This window comes from Acomys russatus, chromosome 20 (assembly GCF_903995435.1).
Source record: "Acomys russatus chromosome 20, mAcoRus1.1, whole genome shotgun sequence".
In the NCBI taxonomy this organism is placed as follows: domain Eukaryota; kingdom Metazoa; phylum Chordata; class Mammalia; order Rodentia; family Muridae; genus Acomys; species Acomys russatus.
Genome location: NC_067156.1, coordinates 62,978,155 through 63,002,895, shown reverse-complemented (window position 1 = coordinate 63,002,895; position 24,741 = coordinate 62,978,155). Strand labels below are relative to the sequence as shown.

At 37.2% G+C, this 24,741-nt stretch overlaps 1 protein-coding gene across 9 annotated transcripts in view; it reads right to left on the bottom strand.

Annotated features, from left to right (window-relative positions):
- Positions 1-4,072: 4,072 nt before the first annotated feature.
- The window catches only part of Pias2 (protein inhibitor of activated STAT 2), an 83,324-nt gene continuing 62,655 nt past the window's right edge, over positions 4,073-24,741 (bottom strand). For 2 of the 9 annotated variants that reach the window (XM_051163677.1, XM_051163679.1), the window contains exons 11-14: positions 24,041-24,212; positions 12,582-12,721; positions 7,096-7,133; positions 4,073-4,584 (exon numbers count right to left, since the gene is read on the bottom strand). In XM_051163677.1, the coding sequence (XP_051019634.1) occupies positions 4,402-4,584; positions 7,096-7,133; positions 12,582-12,721; positions 24,041-24,212 (533 nt within the window). In that variant the 3' untranslated portion in view covers positions 4,073-4,401. Of the gene's footprint in view, positions 4,628-7,095; positions 7,134-10,357; positions 10,585-12,581; positions 12,722-18,983; positions 19,764-24,040; positions 24,213-24,741 lie in introns of those variants that run through there. The other 7 variants (XM_051163678.1, XM_051163682.1, XM_051163681.1 and 4 more) reach the window with 7 other exon arrangements.

Genomic DNA, 24,741 nt, shown 5'->3' with positions numbered 1-24,741 from the left:
TGTTGTACTCACATGGTGGCAAGAAAACTGACTCCCAAAGGTTGTGCTCACCTCAACACACCTGTTGCGGCATATGTGTACATAAACGCTAAATGCAGCTGATTTTATTTTAGCATTACAATCTTTCCAGTTTATGCTGTACTGCCTGTTTCAGCAAATCCGGTTGGCATTAGTTCAGAAAGGTAAATGGAACCTACAGGAGGGGCTGGCAGCAGGCACAAATGATTTAAAACAAAGCAAACATCAAAATTCTGTCATCTTCATGTTGTTAAAACCATGGAAAAAGCCAGCTGGGCATCCACATACAGGAACTTTGGAAACATGTCAGACAAGTGTGGTCAACTCCCATATCCATCCATCTTTTATCCACGGATCCAATTAAGTGCAGTGTTCTATTGGCATGGAGAGGGCTGAGACTCTACTTTTGACAACAGAATTCTATTCCCCAAGTACAGTGTTAACACTCATTTATATGGTATTTGTACTGGTCTTTAAAGGTGATTTAACATACAGTATAAATGCCAGTTTTATGCAAACATTATGCCATTTTCAGAAGACTCAGGCAGTTATATTTTTGTATTGGAAGAGAATTTTAAAACCAATCTCACACATAAGGCAACTCTATATTTAAAATTTAAAGGCTGGGTCTGGAAAGATGGATCAGAGGTTAAGAGCACATACTGCTCTACTAGAGGACCTGAGCTCAGTTCCCACCACCCACATCAGGTGGCTCAATACTGCTTTGTAGCCTCCATGTGCAGAAGATCCAAGGCCCTCTTCTGGTCTTCACACAAATATGCGCACAACACACAAAGACACACAGACATTTTGTTTTTTTAATTTCAGAAAGCATGGAAAATTATCTCCTAATTATTGTCTCATAGTCCACTTCACTGGAGTCAGGGGATCTTAATTTCAATACCTGCAGAAACAACTGTGTTCTTGGAAAAAGCAGCTATACAATTTTTTCATGCTAGCTACTGGTGTGCATGATGTGAAAAAAATAGCAAAAGTGAAGCTTCCCTCCCCTGGAGATGTGAGAGCTGGCTGTTATTTTTCTTTGGTTTTCTCCTTTGCCTGAATTCTCTGCAATGAACATATACTACTGATAAAACAAAAAAATATTATTCAAGGCAGGCAGTGAATGGGCAAAATGTTCTGATCTCACTTTATCCGCTGCTTTTGTGAATGATGTAGCTCCTAACAAAAGGAAGATACAAGGCAGCAACTTACCAAGAGCATCAGTCTCTAAAAAGGCAGAGAAATCCTTCAAATCTTTCCTCCACGTTTCATGATAGTATCTGAAGTACAGTGAGTCAGGTTCAACTATTGTCTTCCAAATGGCAACTCTGAACTCCCAACATTACCTGGACCCAGAGCTACTAAAATCAATGTCAGACTCAAATTAAATGGGCACTGATTTTTATTTTTTTAGTATGAAAAAGGGTGGAAAATAAATTACGATTTTCCATAGAAGTGGAGACAAACCTGCAGGGGGAAAAAAAATCTCGCTCCCCCCTTAAATAATCAAGCAAAGGTAACTGAAAAGCATACCTAAAAACTAAAAAAGTATGAAAACCAACCCTACTTTAAAAGGCAAATGCAACTAATGAATATCTTTATTGGCAAAAGACAAAAGTGAGTGTGCAGGACTGATAGAAGACATATTAAAAGTAAAAAAGAACTGTTTAACTCCATTCAACATGACTTTAAAATTCAACACGTTCCCTTCAAATTCATTTAGTCTACTCTAATAGAAACTTGTTTGACATCAAAAGTTCAGATCAACTGGATTATATCCACTATCCCTTACATAGGCATCATATTCTCATCACAGTGTTCTAGAACAAATAAAAGGGCATATAACTAAACTCACCTGACCAATTCCATATGGCCTTTAGACTTACCCTAGGGCAGATATCAGCTTTGCAGCAGCAAAGGAAATAAAATCTGAAATTAAATCACCAGGGGGTCAGAAAGCTAGCTAGTAACAGTGTACCTCATGAATGGAGCTTGGAGCAGCAGCTATACTGCTTGAAATTACTAAAGCAAGAAAGCCCTTCAATATTTTTACATGAATAACAGATGAAAATGCAGATTGGCCAAGTGACTGTAAACATTACCCACAATATCTTTAGGTGTGGCTATCTGAGATATTGGCCAGGTGGCTGACATCTAACAAGAGGATGACTTCTTTATTATTCCAGTTTATCTGGTTAAACAGAAATCTGCATTAGCAAGACTCTGCTAAGAAGTCAGGATCTTGATTAAAATGTGACATTAAGGAAAGCATGGCTTTGAAACCACCATGTAATCACAGAGTGAAGTGAAGAAAGCAAAGTGTGGGCCCTCAAATATACCTGCAAAGTCAGTCCCAATTTTAGTATTAAGAACTTACGTCTATTTTTAAAGGTGCTGAGATGAAGTAAATCTTTTGGTAATCTCATTAGACAAAATGAACACTTAAATTGTTCACATGAAAGTGACAAATGTACCACAACTACAAAAGACAGAGGCATCTATTATGAGAACTAAGCAAATATTCTCTATTACCATTTTCATAGCTTCTAAGACTCTGCATCATGTCTGTATTGACAAATCATACCACACAAGCCAGGTTACTTTTTCTGATCACATAGGTAACAGCAACTGCATCTGTCCTTAACATCAGCAACATAAGATCCTGTAGGATGAAATCTCCTATCTGGACTTGCTAAGGTAAAGCAAGCCAGAGGCCACAGCACAGTGACCACTGTGACCACAGAGCCTTGCTTTGCTTTCCCTATCTTTGACGACTCAAAAGCCTATCAAAAGGAAAGATGATTAAACATGAGGGGCTAAAGGTGAAAAAGGGACAGTGTGGCCAACTATACAGGTATCTGTACAAAAAGCACACAAAGGCCTCAAAAATATGAGAAGATAAAAAGCCAACCAGGGACAAGCTAGCTCTCTAGAGCTGCACCAGTTCTTAAGTGAGTAACATGTCTCTGCTATGAGTGGAAGTACAGAGTCCTTATATTGGGACTTATTTGAGAAAGAAAGAAAAAGAAAGAGGGAGGGAGGGAGGGAGGGAAGGAGGGAAAGAAAAAGCTTTAAGTTGGATATAATATGGTGACAACCAGGCATCAGGAAAATACTAAACCCTTGAGAACTAAAAAGTATTATGGAATCCACATGAAGCAAACGATAAGTGCACACAGCACAACCACATGAGAGGGGGGTTTAAAGGCAGCATTAAGTGGGACTTTGGGGTCCTTCACTTTAATTCACTATCGTGTGTGTGTGTGTTTTCATAAAAGACCTTTTTTTTTTTTTAATTAGGAAAATGAGATCTGGTACCACCCATCATTTATCATTGACTTTTCTTTAAACTTGAAAAATCACTGCTCAATTTAAAATTACATTGGTAAGAATTATGATCAGAGACCCTAAATATAATTTATCAGTGCCATTAAAAGGTGAAAAGTTCCAACCAAGATAGTATACTATACTAGTCTATAAAATATATGAAACAAATTAAATTCTTAGGAAGAATTTAGTTATTTCCACCGCTCCTAAATATGTTCTGGTGCTTCCCAACTATTAAGTATTTGTGGACATTGTAAAAAAAATTCTACCAGGTGATCCAAGCACATTTCATTCAAAGGCTGTAGACCTTCTTTCTAAAAAGCAAGTCTCAAATTTGTAGAATAAGAATGTATAATAACCAAATATCACATTATATCAAAACAAGATCTGTGTCATGTTCTTAAACATAACCATAAAAGAGCAACCAAATCCCAGCACTTTACTTTGCATTATCAACAACAATGTCAAAGCTTAAAGGACGAGAAAAGATGAACAGCACAATGATCGTCTTCTTTGATGGGATCATGAAGAACAGAGAAGCAAAAGAAGAGAAGTGGAACCCAGGTCCTAAATGTCATTATGTCAACAACACAGGACAAGCCTCTATTGAAAGTATTCATTCATCCAGGAAACATGACTTCTTCCCATCTATTTTTCCTTCATACTGAATTAAACAGAAGTTGCTGTTATGCTAGATCAGCGATTACATCTTTAATTATAAAAGTTTAACTATTTACATAATTTTATTGCTGTTTATTGTAACAAAAGATTAACTGGTTTGTAGAATCCATCCAGTAATGTAGAAACTGAAATCCACGGCTCCAGAAGACATTGCTGTGGATGAGTAGATCTGATGTTCAGTGTACATACAGCATAAGAAGTCCTTGCATGTCATTTGGTTCTTGCTGGAGTCATCTGTGTTCATCTCTTAGAAAGCCAAGAATCCATTTGACATTTCAATAAATATTAAATGCAAAAATTAGTTTCCATGGACTAGACATCCAAGAAAGAGTAGTTTTGATTAATGATTCCCAGAATCAAGTGAGTCTGCCTTTAGTCCAAAGAGATGACGTCAGGAATGTTACTCCCACTGCTGGTTATGACCCCTGTTTCACTCCTGCTGCTGGATGAACTAACATGAGTACTGCTTTCATGGGGGCTGGTGGTGGAGACAGACGCACTGCTTGCTGTTAAGGATGAGGTGAGACTATCCAAAAACATAGGAGGACAGTACTGCTTGAAACAAACAATGATGCTGATGAGGAAGAGGCTACATCGGCTTTAAGTAAAGAGACTAGAAATTGTTAGATATGTACAACTGACAGCCATAAAGTTAATCCTGTTGGGATTTAAAAAAATACCAAATTCCCTATTTAAGTGGAAGACAATATGAACTCAGCTATTTTACATTCTTTACTGAATGCCACATTCTGAATTGTCTTGAATGTGTGAAATTTATTTGTTGACCATATACACAGGGAAAAGACAATGTCAGCAACTACTTAAATCATTTAATGGTAAATATTGACCACACCCCCAAAATTATGACTCAAACTAACCTCAAAAACGAATCAATAACTGAAATAGAATTCACCAATTTTTTCAAAGTTTAGAATCAAACAGACCCTCTGTGAGTAATATTAAGAGTGACGAACTGAATGATGGTGTATATATTGTAAACAAATATAACAGTACTTACTAATAATGTTAACATTCACACTGAATTGGAGGACATATGGCAACTAATTACCCTGGTATGTTCAGAGAACAATAGCATAACCAAAAAGTTAATATTTCTTATAATATTTAACATCTCTCTCCAAATGTCCGTATTTCAAGTCTCCTTCCATCTGGATGATGATGATTCACATACAAATACAAACCTGACTGTAGTAATCCAAAAATGGTTAGGAGTTAACATAAGAGCTAACTGGAATTTTATATTTCACTGCAGAATGCTTTACATGAAACACAATTGAACTGACTTTAACACATGTAACGTCTAGTGCTACTAAGTTTGTCTTCAGTTAGACTACAGGAAAGAAGATCAATAAGGATACCTAATATTACCCATCCTATATGTCATTTAGATTTCTTAGAGACAACAAGTTATGGACAGCAATTCAAAACTGAGCTGTGAGATTACATAATTTAAGGCGCATTAAAAACAAAAGGAAACAGCTGAAGTACACATGAAATTGTGGCTGCCTTTTTATTTATTGATTGGCTGGATGGTTTTTTTTGGTTTTTGTTTTATGTTTAAAGACAGGTCTCGCTATGTAGCTCCGGCTTTCCTGGAAGGCACTATATAGACCAAGCTGACCTTGAACTCACAGAGATTGGCCTGCCTCTGCCTCCTAAGTGCTGGGATTAAAGGTGTGATCCATTATGTCCAACTCAGGCTGCCTTTCAACAAAAAAAGTTATTGTTTTTTTTTTTTAATGGATAACTCTTGGTTTGGCTATAAACTTAATGCCACACATGAAGAAATTCAACGGCCATTCTTAAGAAGCTCTGAAAGTACAATTGTCAAATATTAAAAACTCTCCAAATTCAAGTCAATTATAGTAAAACTGAGGAAAATATAAAGAAAAGCCTCTAATTGGTTCCATTTTAACCTGCTACTGCCCAAGGTTGTTTTGGCCTGTATCATAGCACTTATCTGTAAAAATGCTAGGTGCTGCCGTCCTGCTGCCAATAGAACCTGTCAGTGCCTTGAATATCTAACTTGGGTTGCTGCCATCTCACTTTTACTCTAAGTCCCTTAAGTATACATCTGCTCAAGGATTACTGGGGTTGTGGAAAATGTGATGCAAAGGAGAAACCTATGGATTCTATAGTCACTTAGTAGGCACCACTCTCACCCTCCTACCAAGTTACCAAATAAATCAGCCTCCCACTAAGTGTGTTAAATAAAACTATGAAATAAAACCATAAGCTCCAAGATTATTTTTCTTTTAAGGTATTGTTCACATGAAAGTATCTAATTCTCTTAAGCTTGAAAATGTGTATCCTAGAAAAATATGCAACTTCCCTATTAGGGAAGTCAAGTAAGGGCGAGAAAGAAATGCTCAGTCCACACAGATCTGGGACTCAACTTTCCTGTGCTGTTTGTGCAATCAGATGCAGACACTGAAAATAGGAGGCTCACACTGAACCTGCAATCAAGTCAGTCCTGAAGCTGATAAGACAGGTCAATTCTTCCAGCTCTCCCTGGGTACCACATCTGTGCCACAAAAGTGCTTTCTTTTGCTGCCCCACCTTGCCCCTTTACTTTATGTGCTTTGCCTCTACTGCTAATGACTGTCCATGCTCACCACACAGTCTTATGTTTGTAATTTGGGATACTCCTAGAATTTCTTTTCTTTGATTGAAAATGGCAATACCGCAACTCTTAATTGAAGCCTTTTCAAATGACTCTGTCTTTCAAGTGAGCCATCCTCAGTCAGTGACCCAAATTTGATGAGCTTTTAGTTGATTGTTTCATGTAAATGTTTTTAAGTGTAAAATCTTAATTTCTATGCACTTAATATTGCTTTTCCTCCAAAAGGCTTGTAGGAAATGCCATAAAAATAGAAAGTTTAAGTAATAAGAGCAGTAAATAATAAACTATAATATTTATATAGTACTTCCTTTCTACCCAAATGAGAATTGACTGTCCTGATTTTATGCAACTGGTCATTTTTAGTTAGTAAGACATACTCCACAATCAAATACAAATTAGTTGCTTAAATTCAGGATACATACCTGAGGATCAACTGGAATAAGGGAAAGAAAATCCAAACCTAAAACAAAAATGCTTTGTTAATAGTTGTCTCATATTTTGGAGACAATAATTATTTCCCAAGATCATTGTGCAGGTATAAGCCAGGAAACATCTGTGGTAAATGTTCATCTCTCTGCCACACTGAAGTTCTATAATCACAAATGGTGATGTGTAATGCATCTAAAACCCAAAGATGAACACATTTTTTTGACCAAACAACTGGAAAAACTGCCTCCCAGCAACTCAAAAGCAGCAGTCCCCAAAAATATTCAGAGTTGGACTACTTAAACCAAATCTTTTTCTTTTGTTATTTAGTAGAGCAAGACGCAATACAAATCAGAATTACATTTGGACCATTGAACAAGATACTTAGGTTCTTAAGATAAAATTTATTTCACAGAAATATGCCACATTAGGTTAGTCTAAAAACACCAATTCTTTAACACTATTTACTTCATTCATCAGGAGCTGTCTGTCTGACCATTCCCACATCTAGAGTGCTACAGAGAATAATGCTCTGCATGAAGCAAGCACTTGGAAAGTGCTAGTCACTAACAAGCTAGCTTAGCAGCCACAGGTTCACAGCTAATGCAATGTCCTAAACCAAGGAACCCAAACTCAACTCAAGCATTTTGGAAATAGGAATGTGAAAAAGATTCTCCTCAACTAAGTACTCAAGTAATAATAAGCTACAGAAAAAACATGCCTCAAAATCTAACAAAAATCTTCAAAGTCAACTTCCAAAGACTTCTCTGTGTGATCAAATGCTTTTAAGATTTACTTTAAAACATTAAAACAGAAACTACATACTGAGTAAATTAGGGCAATGTTGCCCAGCACTTGGGAGGCAGAAACAGGTAGATCTCTGTAACAGGCCAGGCAGGGCTACACAGTGAGATCCTGTATGGGGGGAGGGGGACAAAAAGCCATACAAACAAACAAACAGGCCAATGTCTACTCAATACCATGTATTTTAATTTTTTCATTCCTGAAATAACCCTATGTCTATGTGGATGCCTTCATTCCCTTTCCAGTTTTCTGTTTTGTTTTGTTTTGTCTTTCAAGACAGGGTTCTTCTGGGTAGCCCTGGCTGTCTTGGAACTCACTCTGTAGATCAAGCTGGCCTCAATTCAAAGAGATCCATCTGCCTCTGTCTCCCAAGTGCTGGGATTAAAAGCTTGCACCACCACCCCCAACCCCACCCAGCTCCCATATATTTTTATTTGACAGCATTTAATATACCAACTACATGGAGTGAAAGTCTAATACTTTATCACTATAAAAATAGAATTTAGTAAGAAAGATAATGGACACATTCCATAAAAATTATGAATAATTTTTAAAAATTTAAAGAATCATTAGTTCCTTATTTACAAATGAGTGTATTTTAAACACATCATCAAACAATCTATAACCCTAGGCATTTAGAAGGAATTACTGAAACAATGTATAAAGCACTTTTAAAATATTGGTTTATTACTTATTTAGTATTCTACCTGCATGCCAGAAGAGGGCACCAGATCTCAAGTATAATTGCTTGTAACCCCACCATATGGTTGCTGAGAATTGAACTCAGGACCTTTGGAAGAAGAGCCAGTGCTCTTAACCTGAGCCATCTTTCCAGCCCTGTCTAAAACATTTTTAAACTCGTTAGTACAATCTGTTACTTACTACATGATACAGTAGTTCGAACTGATGGACAAAGTAAACCATAATCTGCTGTTGGCGACGATTTAAAAAGTGATGTATTTAAATAAGGAGAACAGTTTTTAAATCTTTCTGCTTTTAAACAGTAGCTCAAACCCGTCTAGCCTTCATATGCCTTCTTAGAGTCTTTTTCATCAAGATTTATTGGAGTATTATTTAATAGACTGGGTTCATTTAATTCACTGTTTTATCCTAAGTGGTGTTAACATTTTTGTTCAATTTTACAATCGATTTTATTTTTTAAAAGACAGTTTTAGCCTGTGTGCGCATGCTCTCATGGACATGTGCACAGGTATCCACAGTGGTCAAAAGAGGGGGCACTGGATAATGTGGGGCTGCAGTTACAAGTGCTGGTGAGCTACCATGTGGGTGCTATAAAACGAACTCAGGTCCTCTGCAGTAAATGCTCTTACCACTGAGCCATCCCTTAGATACAGCTCCTGCTTTTGAATAGTTTTCATTGTTGGTTTGGACACAGTTCAGACAGAGCCTTACTCCATGCACAGGCTGAACTCAGACCTCCTGCCTCTGCTTCCTAAGTATGGGGGTGACAGGCAAAAGTCACCATTTCTGCCTTGCCATCTTTAATGTTGGTTCATCATTCTATTTAATAACAACCTAAATAAAAGCTAGAGAATGCATTACATTTAAGAGGATGTACCACAAATTGAAGCAAATGATTTGAAAATGCTCATTCTTCCCAACATCCAACTGTTGCCGCTTGATGACTAAGTAAACATTTCAGTTTGGTAAAATATAACTCTGTGTTCTATTATTACAGAACATACACTGAGGGCCAATGTCTTCCAATATTGGTTACTTCAACCCAGCTTTCCAGATGTACTGTAATTGTCTTTGTTGATTTCATGTATCCCAGCAAATGTAAAACCTATGTAGAAAAGCTTTTTATATGTCCTTCATCTATTTGTTTTGATGTCTCACCCACAGATACTACTACTTACTACTACTACTTATACAATGCCCTAATAAGATGTATGAACATTTTTCTAAAGGGTGGTTGAAATATTAGATCATCTTCCAAGCATCACACAAAATCCAAGGAGAGATTAATGTGACTATTCCTCAATGAAAACATTTCCATGTAGTTTGAAAATTATTCCCAATAAAAGAGCAGACTATCATCAAAATATTTTTATCACTTGGGTACACTATTTTGCATATGAAATAAGTTTCATCAACAGTAAAATTTTACTGTCTTGTTAGCAAAATGTTGTTTCCTTATTTTATCATGTTTCAACTGTAACAAATTGATAGGTTTTTTTTTTTTTGCCCTCAAGTATTTCAATTAAAAATGCCTTATTCTTTTTAACTAAAAGAAGTGCTGTTAAAACTTCTGATAATACAATCTGTGTTTTAATTAAAATGAAGTTGAAATGTTTGAATTTTAAATGCTTCGTTAATAATAAAATGGACTGATGGCTGGTTTGCTTTTCATTCCTTCATTGACAACCACACAATCTTTCCTTACTTGAACCATAAACTTCACAAATTATAAATGCTACATAGTTAAATATGTAAAGGTTTTAGCACTTTGAAATTTTAATCATACAACTTTTAAGCACCATTCACACCTGAAAATATGGCACTAGCAATAATAAGGTAGACATTTTTTTCTTGAAATAATCAAGCTGTTTTCCACTCCATAAATACAAATTATGTTTTATTTTGTATTCACTGTTGCACAGTATCAGAAGATGTTCCGAGCTGTACTTCGTTATTAATATCATTTCTTCTTTGTTCCCCTGCAGATTCAGAAGATTCAGATTTATGATGTTTAAATGGAATGTTAGAATCTATGAAAACTATCTTGTCTCCATTCTTGGTGTTCTACTTAAATTTTTACTATCAAAATATTGTTTATCAATACCAGAACTGCACATTATGACTCCTTACATAAAAGTTATATACCCAATCACTAACAAAAAAGTGCATTGACAATAAAACAGAAATACAAACTAAACTTCTTAGGTATCTAATTGCTACATAACTTTTAATAACTAGTAATTTTTCTAAAAATAAGTGGCCCTGGGCATTCTCAGACATACGTTCAAGAAGTCTCAGGGCAAGTATATGGCACCCTTCACAACACAATCCTTCAATACTCTATTCTATTTAAGTTTATCAACTGCTAAAAACTTTTTCAACATTTAATAAACCAGAATGTTGGTTTTTATTAGCCAAATACCAGCCTTGAATATAAGTATGATCTTCACGAGCTTAAATTAATTTTAGAAAATACAAAGTCCAGGCACATTTAAGACACAACACACACACAATCTCATTTATGATCAAAATCAGAATGTACATTCTCCCAAATTAAGAAGAAAAGCATTCAGATTGTCATAATTTAAAAACTTAGCAGGACTAATCATTAATACTTTTTTCTGTATTACAGCTAAATAGTTACTTAAGCAAACAGAAATGTTCAACTATCTGTTCTTTTTTCCAAGCCTAACTTTTAACAGAAGGTCTTAAGCAAATCCTTTAGAAATTCTTATTTCTAATACATACTAAGACAATGAACACTCAATCACCAAGTCAGCCAAGGTTACAACACATGACTGTTGAGAACTTTGTCAGAGACCACGAACCTTCACCTCTACCCCTTTGTAGAGTCTCTGCATATAGTGAGTGTATTCTGACTGGTGTTAGTGAGTTTCACAAAGAAGGTGAAAAATACCAAGTCACAAAAACAAACATATTCTAGTCTTAAGTGTCAGTGCATGTGTGTTTGTTTTAAGACACTTTGGGTGGGTATTATTTTTAGTCTACGTTTTCCACTACATTTTATTCAAATAAACCTAAATTGAAGAGGCAAAACTATATAAGGATAGGTAATAAAACTATCTATTACTAAAAAGCATGTATTTCATTCAAAGCATAAGCACTGTGCTTACAACTTAATACATTGCAGATCACAATCAACTTCCAGGGAGCAGAAGGAGGAAAGTGCATTAAACTAAAATCATTCACAGACAGAAGGCATGGATGTATGATATACTGGTTCCAACTATGCTCAGACTTGACTGACAAAAAATAAAAGAATCTCAGCAGAGAGGAAAGGAAAAATTGGTGTGGGAGGCTGTGGTTAGATTTTATGTCATGGTCTTAGTTGCATAAATTCTAGTACTAAGATAATTCCAACAAATTTGAATTGTTAAAATGATGATAATTCTACATATAAAAGTATCCAAAAATACTAAGATCTATGTCAGAGAAATACATAGTCCACCCTATCCTTACAGAGAAGAAAATCGACACGGTAAAACCACTAAGCAAAACTGGGTCCTGTACTGGCATACTTAGAAGTTATAAGGAAAGACTTCTGAGGAAAATCTGTCCCAAAACACTGAAGCTTCCTCCCCCCCCCCCCAAAACAAGAAGAAGAAGAAGAAGAACAAAACAAACAAACAAACAACAACAAAAAACCTGAGTGCAAATCCCCTACAATTCTATAAAAATTTCCTACTATGCTTCTGTATCTCCTATTATCAGAAATTTGAAGAGTCCCATTAAATAAAATTAAAGTAACGATAGAATATGAGATACTAAGACAGTAATACTTCTACATGAAGCCTATAAAGTAACGATAGACTATGAGATACTAAGACAGTAATACTTCTACATGAAGCCTTGAGATTTCGTTTAGCATTTGCATTCAAAATACAATATATTTGTTCTACTGATTAGGATTAAAAAGAATGCAACTAAAACAAACAAGACAAAACCTCTCACATACCTGGCAAGTCTGATGACATGCTTGTCACTGGCGTGTGGTGGAATGGTACTGAGTAGTCTGTTAATGAAGGTGGAATAGCAGCAGGATCAACCGAAGTCACACTGGGCACCCTTACAGAAGATGGCTGATACATGAGAACCCTGTTTTAAATAGTATGGGAAATTACAAATAATCTGGCTGTTAGTTCAAAGGAGAGAAGAGCTGAACCGCTGGGCATTCTCAGACATACATTCAGTAAGTCTCAGCCCAAGTATACGGCAGCCACTCACAACACAACACTTCTCTCTCGTCTCATCTTTCCTAGGCCTCATTCTCACATGAACACCTCTTGGTCAGCAACACCAGCTGTTAGCATAGAGGCAAGGTGGAATTAAAATATACCGTAAAGCAGCAGTTCTCAACCTCAGGTATATATACATTACAATTCATAGCAATAGCAAAATTACCGTTACGAAGTAGCAACGTCACTACAACATGAGGAACTATAATAAGGATCACAGCATTAGGAATGTTGAGGACCACTACTGTAAAGAAATACTTTAATTCACAAATAGAAATATACTTTACATTTTATGCTAATGTATACATAGCATATGGATAATTTATCTATAAAGAAATCTATGACTAAAATAGAGGGCTATTAAGGTTTGACTTAACTGCTGAGCACAATGGCACATGCATTTAATCCTAGCATTCCCTAGCAGCTTGATGTACATTAGTGAACTCCGAGGCAGTCAAGACTACATAATGAGATCCAGACTCAGAAATAAAAAAAAAAGAAAAGAATGAGATTTAAAAGTAAGAACACCTGTATGAAACTACTAACACCAGCTCCACCAGTCTCTTCAATTATAAATTCAATCACATTATCTGAAATATATAAACGATCTGAACAAAATTAATCAATCCTAATGCAAGCCAGCCTGGCGGTACAATAATACAATCAGAAATTAGGATAAGATGATGAATACTCAGGATTTAAGATCTTTATAACCAGAAATGAAAATTCTGGCTACTATGACATACTCCCTACTTTTCTAAGTGGGCCTATACCTTTAAAATGAGCTATTCAGGCTATTACATATACAAATCAAGCACACAGCTAATACTTTACAGTTTGTTGTATATAAAATATATGCATACTGTATAATTAAGACTTTTATAATTCCAAGAAGCAAAATAATAAAAAATTGGGCATATGTTTGAAAGGCTCAGCTTAAACAGAGATTTCAAACTCATTTACCTAATTTTTTTCTTAGCTTGGGGAAACAACTAGTACTTTATAAGAGAAATATCTTCAACGTATTTAAGAAACTAAGCAAAGCAGGGTGTGGTGGTGCCCTTGGGAGGCAGAGGCAGGTAGATCTTCGTGAGTTCAAGATGAGCCTGGTCTACAAAGTGAGCCCAGGACAGCCAAGGATACACAGGAAAACCTTGTCTCAAAAAACTAAAAAGAAAAAAGGAGAAAACAAAATCAAACCTAAGGAACATTATAGACTGTTTACATTGGGAATGGGTATCTCAGCAACAAGTAGTAAACAGAAAAGGAGCAAAATATCCAAGACAGCATCCCACAGTGGCCAACCAACAGCAACTGAAAGACCAAGACTGAAGAAAACCAGTCTGAGGAAGAAGACAGCACAATTCTCTGGGCTGGGGATATACCACAGCTGGTAGAGTGGCTGCCCGGCATGCAAGAGGCCTACACTTTAATCCCAACACCATATAAAACTTGACATGGTGACAAAAGTCTGTAATCCTAGCACTAGCAGCATTGGAGAGTCAGAGACATCAGAAAATTTCAAGGTCAATTCTTTTCCAAACAAAGCAACCAAAAAAGGAGGGCAGAAGAAAGGATCGGGGGGGGGGGGGGGGGGGGAGAAAAGCCAAGAAAAAGAAGGAAAGTACAACATTTTTAGAAACTTAAAGGAGGATCATGGTGAAAAAGTGGGACTAGGATAATAACCAAAGCATCTAGATCTCCATTTCCACAGCTGGAACACATTCTATCATATTTGCATGAAATTCTTCACTCTAAATTTAACCAATAAACTTCTATAAGCTTGACTTAGTGTCAGAGTCTTAAATAGTAAGAATCCAGTTAGACTCAAGTGTCATGATATGAAAACACTGAAAAATACCTAGCTGCTACTCCACATCATTTGTCAAAAAGATACTGGAAATGAAGAGAACAAAGTTCCCTTAAGTATATATGTATGACTCTACTGTTAATTATGGCAATGCCACAAAAAGTAAGTAAGTAGTATCAGAGTTCAAACATACATCTTAGATAAAAAGTCATTAAGGTAGGAGGTCCAGGAAATATAATATACATAAGGCAAAAATAAACCTGGTGCACTGGTTAGTTTTTGTCAACTTGGCACAAACTAGAGTAATCTGGGAAGATAGAATCTCACCTAGGGAACTGCCTCCATCAGACTGTCCTGTGGGCCATTTTCTTGACTCATGATTTGTATGTGTAATGCTACCCATGGGCAGGTGGTCCTGGGTTTTATCAGAAAGCAAGCTGAGCAAACCATGGACAGTAAGCTAGAAAGCGGTGTTCCTCCATGGATTCTGCTCCACCTTGAGTTCCTGAACAGATTTCCTACAATAGACTGATATAGAACTGCAAGCTGAAATAAACCCTTACCTCTCCAAATTGCTTTTGGTAGTCTACCTAAAACAGAATTTGTTATCAGGTAGTGTGGTATTGATGTGATGGAGCAGGCCATATATGTTTGTAAGAACTGTGGTGGCATCTGAACTTGGGCTGCAAAGAGCTCAGTCGGCTGCTACTCTATAGGAGTTAGAAGATAAGAATATTAAGAACAATATAGATGGTGGAAACCTGGCTTGTGATGTTTCAGAGGGAAGTTTCAAAGTATCTGAAAGACTCTATCAGGGCCATTCAACTTGGTGAGTTAAAAATCCGTGGTTCTGGTCAGCTGGGGCTGAAAAATCAGCTGTGATTGGCAAGAGTCAAGCACCAATGAAGTGAAACCTTTGCTTTACTGAACAATTGACACTGGCTAGCTAGAGCTGAGGAACTGGCAATGATTAAGATCAGCTTGATGGAGGATCATAAAGCTGGGAGTATTTTCTTAGAATCAGCTGTTGCCCAGAGGGGCCTGAGACTACACCTCATGCTTGCACTTGAACTTCACGGTGTAAGAGTTACCCAAGTAGTGCTAAAGGCAAAAAGGTGCTATACAGAGCAGCTGAGGCTTGGCACCATGGGGGCAGGGTTGCTGTAACTGCAACAGGGCCAGATTATTGAAGGTGCAGCCCAGCTGAAATGAAAAGCCCAGCTGCATTTGAGATGCCAGTACCATGAAACAACTGCAGTAGGTGTGGAGTGGAGGACGCCTGAGCTTATGAGATAAGCTGTGTGTGCTGTAGAGGACAGAGCCTAGATCACGAATCTCAGGTGTCTGACACTGACCTTTATACTGGTAGACTTTGGTTTTGTTTTGATTGGAATTAACTATGCCCTCTTTGAGTTAAAAAACAAAAAAGACGCCAGGCGTGGTGGCGCACGTCTTTAATCCCAGCATTCGGGAGGCAGAGGCAGGCAGACTGATGTGAGTTCGAGGCCAGCCTGGTCTACAAAGCGAGTCCAGGACAGCCAGGGCTATACAGAGAAACCCTATTTCAAACTACGCCCCACCCCCGCCATAAAAAAGACTTTTTTTTTTTTTTAACAGAACGAACATTTATGAAACCTTGGCTATTTTAGAAAAAAACAAAACAAACAAAAAACCCAAAGAATCAAGTTTTAGAGAAACTGGATTTTTAAGCATTCAATTTCTTAAAAACTGGGACTTTTAAGTTTGAGTAGGGGCTGGGCATGGTGGTGCATGCCTTTAGTCACAGCATTCTGAAGGCAGAAGCAGCCAAATGGCTGGAAGTTCAAAGCCAGCCTTGTCTACAAAGTGAGTGTAGGACAGCCAAGGCTACGCAAAGAAACCCTGTCTTGAAAAAACAAAAGGTTTCAGTAGAATCTGAGGAGATGGTGCAGCAGTTTAAAAAAAAAAAAAAAAAAGTACTGGGTGCTCTTCCAAGGGGACCCTAGTTTGATTCTTAGGGGCCATATGATGGCTAACAGCTGTCTGTGTAATTCCAGTTCCACAGGATTCTGGCTTTCAAAGGCACTGTCTGAACATGTGATACAGGCAAAATGACCATACACATAAATGTAAACGTACATAAACATAAATAAATAAATGAAAGTTGGAGTATTTTATATAGTGATACTATATTAACATGTCATCTTGGGAATAAATGGTTGTGTTTCAACAGTGATATGTTGGTGTATCAAGTTGACAGGGGTCAAATGTGCTGCCTACTTGTCAACTTGACACAAGATAGAGTAATCCAAGATGAGGAAACCTCAACTGATAAAATGCCTCCATAAAAATGACCTGTAGGCAAGCCTGTGAGGGCATTTTTTTTTTTTGGAATGATGACTGATGCAGGAAGGCATAGCACGTGGCAGGTGGTTCTGAGTTGTAGAAGGCAAGCTGAGAAGTCCATGAGGAGCTTGCAATGAAGAAGCATTCCTCCATGAATCCTGCTTCAGTTCCTGTCCCCTTAAGTCCCCGCCCTGACTTTCTGTGAAGATAGACTGTGATGATTAACTGTAAGCTGAAATAGGCCCTTACCTGCTTCTAGTGTTTATTATCACAGTAAATGGAACTTAAGATTAGTGTTTTCTCAGTGACTGTTTCTATGCTCATCAGAAATTAAAAGAAACCAAGCCAGGCATGGAGGCACATGTCTGTAATCCCAGCATTCAGGAAGCCAAGGCAAGCAGATCTCTATAGTTCGAGGTCAGCCTGGTCTACAACTTGGCTGTTCTGAGTCCAAGACAGTCAGGGCTGCATAGAAAACTGTTTCAAAAAACAACAAAGAATTTAGAGAAAGCAGGAAAGAGAGTAAGAATAAAGAAACTGTCGGGCGGCCTTTAATCCCAGCACTCGGGAGGCAGAGGCAGGCGGATCACTGTGAGTTCGAAGCCAGTCTGGTTTACAAAGTGAGTCTAGGACAGCCAAGGCTATACAGAGAAACAAAGAAGAGAGAAAGAAAGAAAGAAAGAAAGAAAGAAAGAAAGAAAGAAAGAAAGAAAGAAAGAAAGAAAGAAAGAAAGAGGAAGGAAGGAAGGAGAGAGAGAAAAAACTACCTGCGTTTTAGTGCTAAAAGAGGAGCTTACAGTATTTATTTTTTAAAATGTAATGCAAGAGAATCTCAATTGAGAAAATGCTCCCCTAAGATCAGGCTGTAGACAACCCTGTAGGGCATTTTTTTAAAATTGGTGACTGATGGAGAGAGCCAAGCCCATTGTGGCTGGTGACATCCTTGGGTTGGTGGTCCTGGCTGAGCAAGCTGGCAGTCACCATGCAGGAACTGATGGCCCACCGTTTTGCATGGCTGTGATGGGTGTATCTTGGATGGACATGGTCCCAGAAGCTTCGGCTCCTGATAGCTTCTTGCTACTGATGTCCCTTCTCATGATGTCATAACTGTATTTCTCATGTATCTGGCATGATGTGACTGGGCCTCAGTAGACCCTCACTGCCTATAGTCTAGTGTGATTGCTTCCAGGGTATTAGCCCACTCTATTGGGCCAATTTCCTGCAGATCAACATGAAGATGTACTCTCATGAAATAATGCTGTGTAGATAAATTAATGATTTTATAATTCCTGATAATGATTTTATAGAATTTCAGATTTGATACAAGTAATTTTAAGCCCCTTCTTCTCCCTATAGAATAGCAAAAAGCTGCAATAGGAATTTAGTGAGCTTTCATGTGTCACAAGCATGTAAATTACACTAAGAAAAATAAGCTTGGAACAGATTTATGATCAAGGGAAACATTCATTCTAGGTCAGATTCAGGAATGAGGTTACAAGTCTTGGTGTGCACCATAAGAAAAACCATGGATAACTGTACAAGACTTCAAAAATAAGATATAAGACAGATGACCTGTTTCCTGGTAAAAACCTTTCTAACCTATGACATAAAAACTATTGTTCTGAACTTATAATAAGGTTGTGAAATGAAAGATATGTAAAAAAACTACTGCTTCCAACATATAATGTACTTGTGAAATGATAAAGAATGTTTAGTTAGGTATAAATTTTAATAGAAAAACGTGTAATCAATAATCCTGCTATAATTCCCTCGTATACGAATATATCTTATAAAAACACCAAATTCCAATGGGCACAGCAGTTAGCAAATCATTAAAATCTCACTAAAGATGATTAATGTTAAATATTCAGCGCTGATTAATTCCTATTGCTTGACCTTTGCTATTATTATAAACCCAACATTGTAGCTCATCAACAACAACAGAACAGCCACACAGATGCTCAAGAATCGGGATGCACCACGATGTAAGGTGGAGTTTACGAGTTTTCTACATGCTTATCTGATACAAGATTCTTCAGACAAGAGTTATACAGCTCTGGTATAGATTACTATCAAATGATGTAAAATTGAATGATTAAATTTCAAGTTTTAAAATGTGTTATTCATTTCCTCATAGCATTCATAAATATACACACAAGCATATGCACATATTAAACAACTGATGAGCTGCTCCAGAAGTACAGAACAAATGGTAAGGGTATTAAATATGGGAATCAGTAAGAGTTGCTGAAAATCCCATCTCTTTCTGCTTGTATGATCAGAGCAGGAGTCCAGAGTGAACTTTAAGTACATAAAAACTGTTAACTCATTTTTAGACACCTAAATCTGGACCAATTATGGTTTCGTACTGTTTCTAGTGTAAAACATGATCTTGCCAGGCACGGTCGCATACTCCCATAATCCCAGCATTCTGGGAGGCAGAGGCAGGCAGATCTCTGTGAGTTCGAGGCTAGCCTGGTCAACAAAGTCCAGGCTAGCCAAGCCTACACACAGAAATCCTATCTCAAAAAACCAACCAACCAACGAAAATGAACATGACCTAAAATACTAATGTTTACTATGTAACAGCATCCTGGCAATTTACTTTTATACTATCATAAAATTAATATGCTGCTTGCAATGATAAGTGCATCACATGAGTACCTGGTTTTCATAGGGGCCAGAAGAGAACATCACAATACCTGGAATTGGAGTTGTGGGCAGTTGTGAGCCAACATGTGGGTGCTGGGAACAGAACCCAGGTCCTCTGTAACAGCAATAAATGCTCTAAACCACTAAGGCCCCAGAAAATGAGATTTTAACACAAAACCTCAGTTAACAAGTGGTCTGGAGGTTTTCCCATGTATCTTTCTTCTACTTACTGGTTCAAACTTCTAAATGTTATACAAAGAATAAAAATCCAGCCAATCAATAGTTCTATTTTTGAGAATCAGAATAGTTCTCACAGTTTCTTTTCTTGGCTCAGTATCTTCAGTCCTGATACCCATTCATCCACTGCATTTTGGACTCCACTACTCACTTTCCTGCTTCTTCCTCTGGGCTGTATTCATGGGCATTTCTCAATGATTAGCACTCACAAAAATACTAAGTACAGCCACATACCCTAAATGCAACAAAAATGGTATGGTAGGTATACTAATATATATGTTTGCAGTCTAATAAGAACTCAGTTTAAGCAGTGAGCTCATCTCCATAAGTGAATTCAGACATTTAAAAAGACATTGAAACTTCTATCAGGAGATAATTTATTGAATTCCTTTAAAGCATCTATTTGGATAACTAGATAGTGGTCATTATGACAAAACCACTTCATCAATGTAGTTTTCAATACTAAAGAATTCCCATAATAAACTCTTATTTAGCTGTAGTGAATGTTATTTTAAAATATCATTACTAACTTCCTTCAATTGAGCTCAGAATTCTCAATTTATAGCTCTACGTGTTCATTCTTTTGTTCATGTGTTAATGCCTAAATGTGATTTAGGTATTAAGTATTATGTCAACTTAAGGTAAACAGCCAAATAGTTGAAATTTATAAAGATTTAAAATATAAACTCTCATGTATCCTTGATATAACTACAAATTACCACCTTATATTTAACAGTGTTAAGTACTTTTCTTTTCCATCTAAATAGTCTTGACGTCTACCTTCTTAGTATGTGACCACAGTATAAACTATCTCTATTCTGCATTCTGTCTCCTATGGGGTAAGAGGAACGGTTTATGAATGAGTAAAAACTGAAATTCAATTTGTAATTAAATGCATAATGAATTCAAGGTGTTTCTGGCAACACTCACACACATTGCATCATGTGACTTCATTTAAGTAAGACTTGGCTCTTACCACACATGTACATTTTGCACTACACACGAAGTTACACCATGCCAATTGATGCCACTTTAAATGTTTTGGCTCAAATTCATCACTATTGTGACCTGCCATGTTTCTACTGTACACAGAAATATAGTATTTAATTATGAAAAAGAAAACTTAATTTTCTATAGCACTCTTTACTCCTCAGTATGTAAATATCAGTTGATAGCATTGTTGGATAGACTGTGTTATGTTTGACTTCAGGTATTTCTTTTAGAGTTGCTCGCTTGAGGTTCATTTTATAAAATCATTAAAGCCGAGCGCCGTGACACAAGTCTGTAATACCAGTACTCGGGAAGGCAGAGGCAGGTGGATCTCTGTGAGTTCAAGGCCAGCTTGGTCTACAAAGTGAGTCTAGGACAGCCAGGGCTACACAGAGAAGCAATGTCTCAAAAAAAAAAAAAAAAATCACACATGCACACACACAATCATTAAATAAATTGGGAGTAAGAATAAGAAACTTTCAATGAGCTGGGCATGGTGGCGCATGCCTTTAATCCCAGCACTCGGGAGGCAGAGGCAGGTGGATCGCTGTGAGCTCAAGGCCAGCCAAGGCTACACTGAGAAACCCAGGCTCGAAAAACCAAACCAAACCAAACCAACACCCCTTCCCCAAAATAAACTTCCAACAATTTCTGAAGTATTCCTTAACATAATTAGATTATTTTGTACTATGTATTTATGTAAATGAGAATTCTTAGCACTGATGACATATTCTCTGTTCAGAAACATCAAATATTTATCCAGAATCCAATGAAAGTGCCTATGTGTATGTGCTACCTTTTGTGTGAGTGGAGGCCGTGAGTGGTCATCACGATGTGTTCTTTAGTCACACATCAACCTAGCTTCTGAGACAGGCTCTGTACCTGAACCTAGAGCTCACTGATTCAGCTAGACTGCACAGCCAACAAGCAACCCTGGGGTCACAAACGCAGAGGTCACTTATTTATATGAGTGCTGGAGCTACACACTGTGTATTTATAGCAAGCACCTTAGTCACCCATTTAACTCTTTTTGTGTAAAAATAGGCATACCTATCTCATTAGTATGCAAAGTTTCAACTTTTAATGGTAAAACATGTCTATATGCTAAAAGGTTGTTTCTAAATAAGTTATGATTTATTATCAGTAGTACTTAGTTCATATTCCTGGGATCACATGAAAATCTCAAGCAAAAACTGATGAGTAGAAAAAGTTTGAAACTCTTTTGTAATCTGAAAACATGTAATTATATTTAAGATGATAAAGTAAAAAACTAGAAATACTTAAGCACCCATTGTCTTGATTTCTAGATTTCAGTACACACTTCAAAAGTGTATCTTCATTTGTTTATCATTTGATTTTTAGAAGTATCAAATGAACTGTCCCAAAACATTAATTAGCACATTAGGAAAAAAAATCTACTGAACTGGGGCTGGAGAGATGGCTCAGAGGTTAAGAGCACTGACTGCTCTTCCAAAGGTCCTGAGTTCAATTCCCAGCAACCACATGGTGGCTCACAACCATCTGTAATGAGATCTGGTGCCCTCTTCTGGCATGCAGGCACATATGCAGGCAGAATACTGTATAAATAATAAATAAATCTTAAAAACAAAAAACAAAAAACAAAAAAAACTACCAAACTATTTTCCTCGCTTTGTGTCACTAAACATAAAAACTTATTCGAACTAAATTGGTAAAAGAGAACATAAGCCCATATCATACTGTGACATACAAATCATAGGTGGAACAGAGGTGCTTTATTTTAGGATTTTCCTTTTGAGGCAGGAGCCTAGGTTGGTCTTAGATTCGTGGTGATCTAGCTGCTCAGCCGCTCACGCGCTGATGTCACAGGCATTAGCTACCACACCTGTTAGAATAAGTACAGAAAGCAGCTCAAAAGTTTTAAGTCTAAAAAGTAGCTTTTAAAAGTTATTTCAAGCTGGCAGTAGTGGCGCACACCTTTAATCCCAGCACTTGGGAGGCAGAGGCAGGCAGATCTCTGAGTTCAAGGCCAGCCTGGTCTATTAAGCGAGTGCAGAACAGCCAGGGCTGTTATACTAAGAAACCCTGTCTGGAAAAAACAAAAAACAAAAAACAAAACAAACAAACAAACAAAAACAAAAAACAAAAAAAAGTTATTTCAAAGTACATATAAAGAATTATAAAAAAGAAATCTGAAGTATATTCAAATTATATTTCAGACTATAATTCATTTATATATAATGTCCAGAACAGGCAAATTCAGGAATTTAATAGAGGAGCAATGTTGCCAACATCTAGGGATGCAAGATAACAAACAAGTGAGTATGAGCATTTTTTCACGTTGAAAATATGCTAAAACTGACTTGGAATGGTAAACATACAACTCTATGACATATACTTAAAATGGGTAAATTTTTATTATTAAAAAATGCACAAGGAAATGTTAAATAGACTGAGGACAGAGATGAGACTAACACACCCGTCTGAAGAATACAATGGACTATCACAACAGTTTACGGCTGTCAAGATCTCTCTGTGAGGAGGAGCTGTTGCTCAACTCTCCAATCTGTCTTGTCTTAAAGGTCCAATAGCTTTCCTGCATCTGTCAGAGAGAGCACATGATAACACACACCCATCTGTTTGCCCATAGTTTGCTCTGTAAAATGCAAAGGAAAACAGATGACTTTTCATTAAGGAACTAATATGCTCCTTACATGGTGACCACGTTCTTTTATCATCTCATGGAAACCTAGCAATGATTCTATGAAGCAGGCATTATTTTACTTCATTTTAACAGAACAAAAAGTGAGTCAAAGTTAAGGACTACCAAACATTCTAGCAAGTATACAAGTCCCAAAAATGGCTCCGTCCTTACAAGCTGCCTGCGTCTATGTTCTACTGTACCAGCACCCTCACACCAGACTGAGATGTCAAGTCTCCCTGTGAGTAGGCTCAAGCATATAACACAAGGTAAAAACATTTAAAACTCCCACTTCCCAGACATGTTCAGTATTTTCATAAAAATTTGATTTCCTGAAAATACTATGCTCACTTGAAAGTATTTCAACTGTACCAAAGCAGATGAAAACTGGCTTCTGCAGTCACTTTTCACAGACATTTTTAAACCATACCAAGAACATCTGGTTTTAAGTGCAATGAACAATAGTGAACTATAAATTGACAAACCCTTTGGTCGGACTGCTTTGTGCTTCAGACATAAAGATGCATTTCCTTTTGGCAGGAGGGTCTTCATCTTCATCAGAAGAGCTCTCTATTGTTAGATCAATAACATCTATCTTCTTCTTGCTTGCATCACTGGCTACAGTCACTGAACAAGGTTTACTAAAGACACTTGAACCTGGATGTAGATAAATAGGAAGAAAACAGAAATACCAAAGATATAACACAACTAGCTATAAAAGTCTTAAATACACACATGGAGAGTGGCGGAGGGAGGGAGGGAGGGAGAGAGACAACACCAGGGAAGCCATTTTTCTCTAGTAGGGACAGAGTTCAAGTTCCTAACTTGTCTGTTCACCATTTAGGTAGACACAGCCAGGGGTCAGACGCCTTTTCATAGCATACGTACTCTTTCGAGCACTACAAGCACAGAGCCTGGGGCTGCTCATGTTGTCTTTCACAATCACTGTACAGACAGACCTTTAGGGCTAGAGAACTGGTCTGATGTCACGGGACAAGAGTACACAGTGTGTCATCTGTGTGCATCATCATACGTATGTGGCGCCATTAAGCCTCAAGAGTATATGCAGTTTCCACAGCTGTAGAATTTAACATGCAGCACCACTGAATCAGAATTCAACACTTGAATTGTAGCAATCTTGCTCATATAAAGTCCCAAACTGGTTATCTAAGTTCCTGGTATGAAT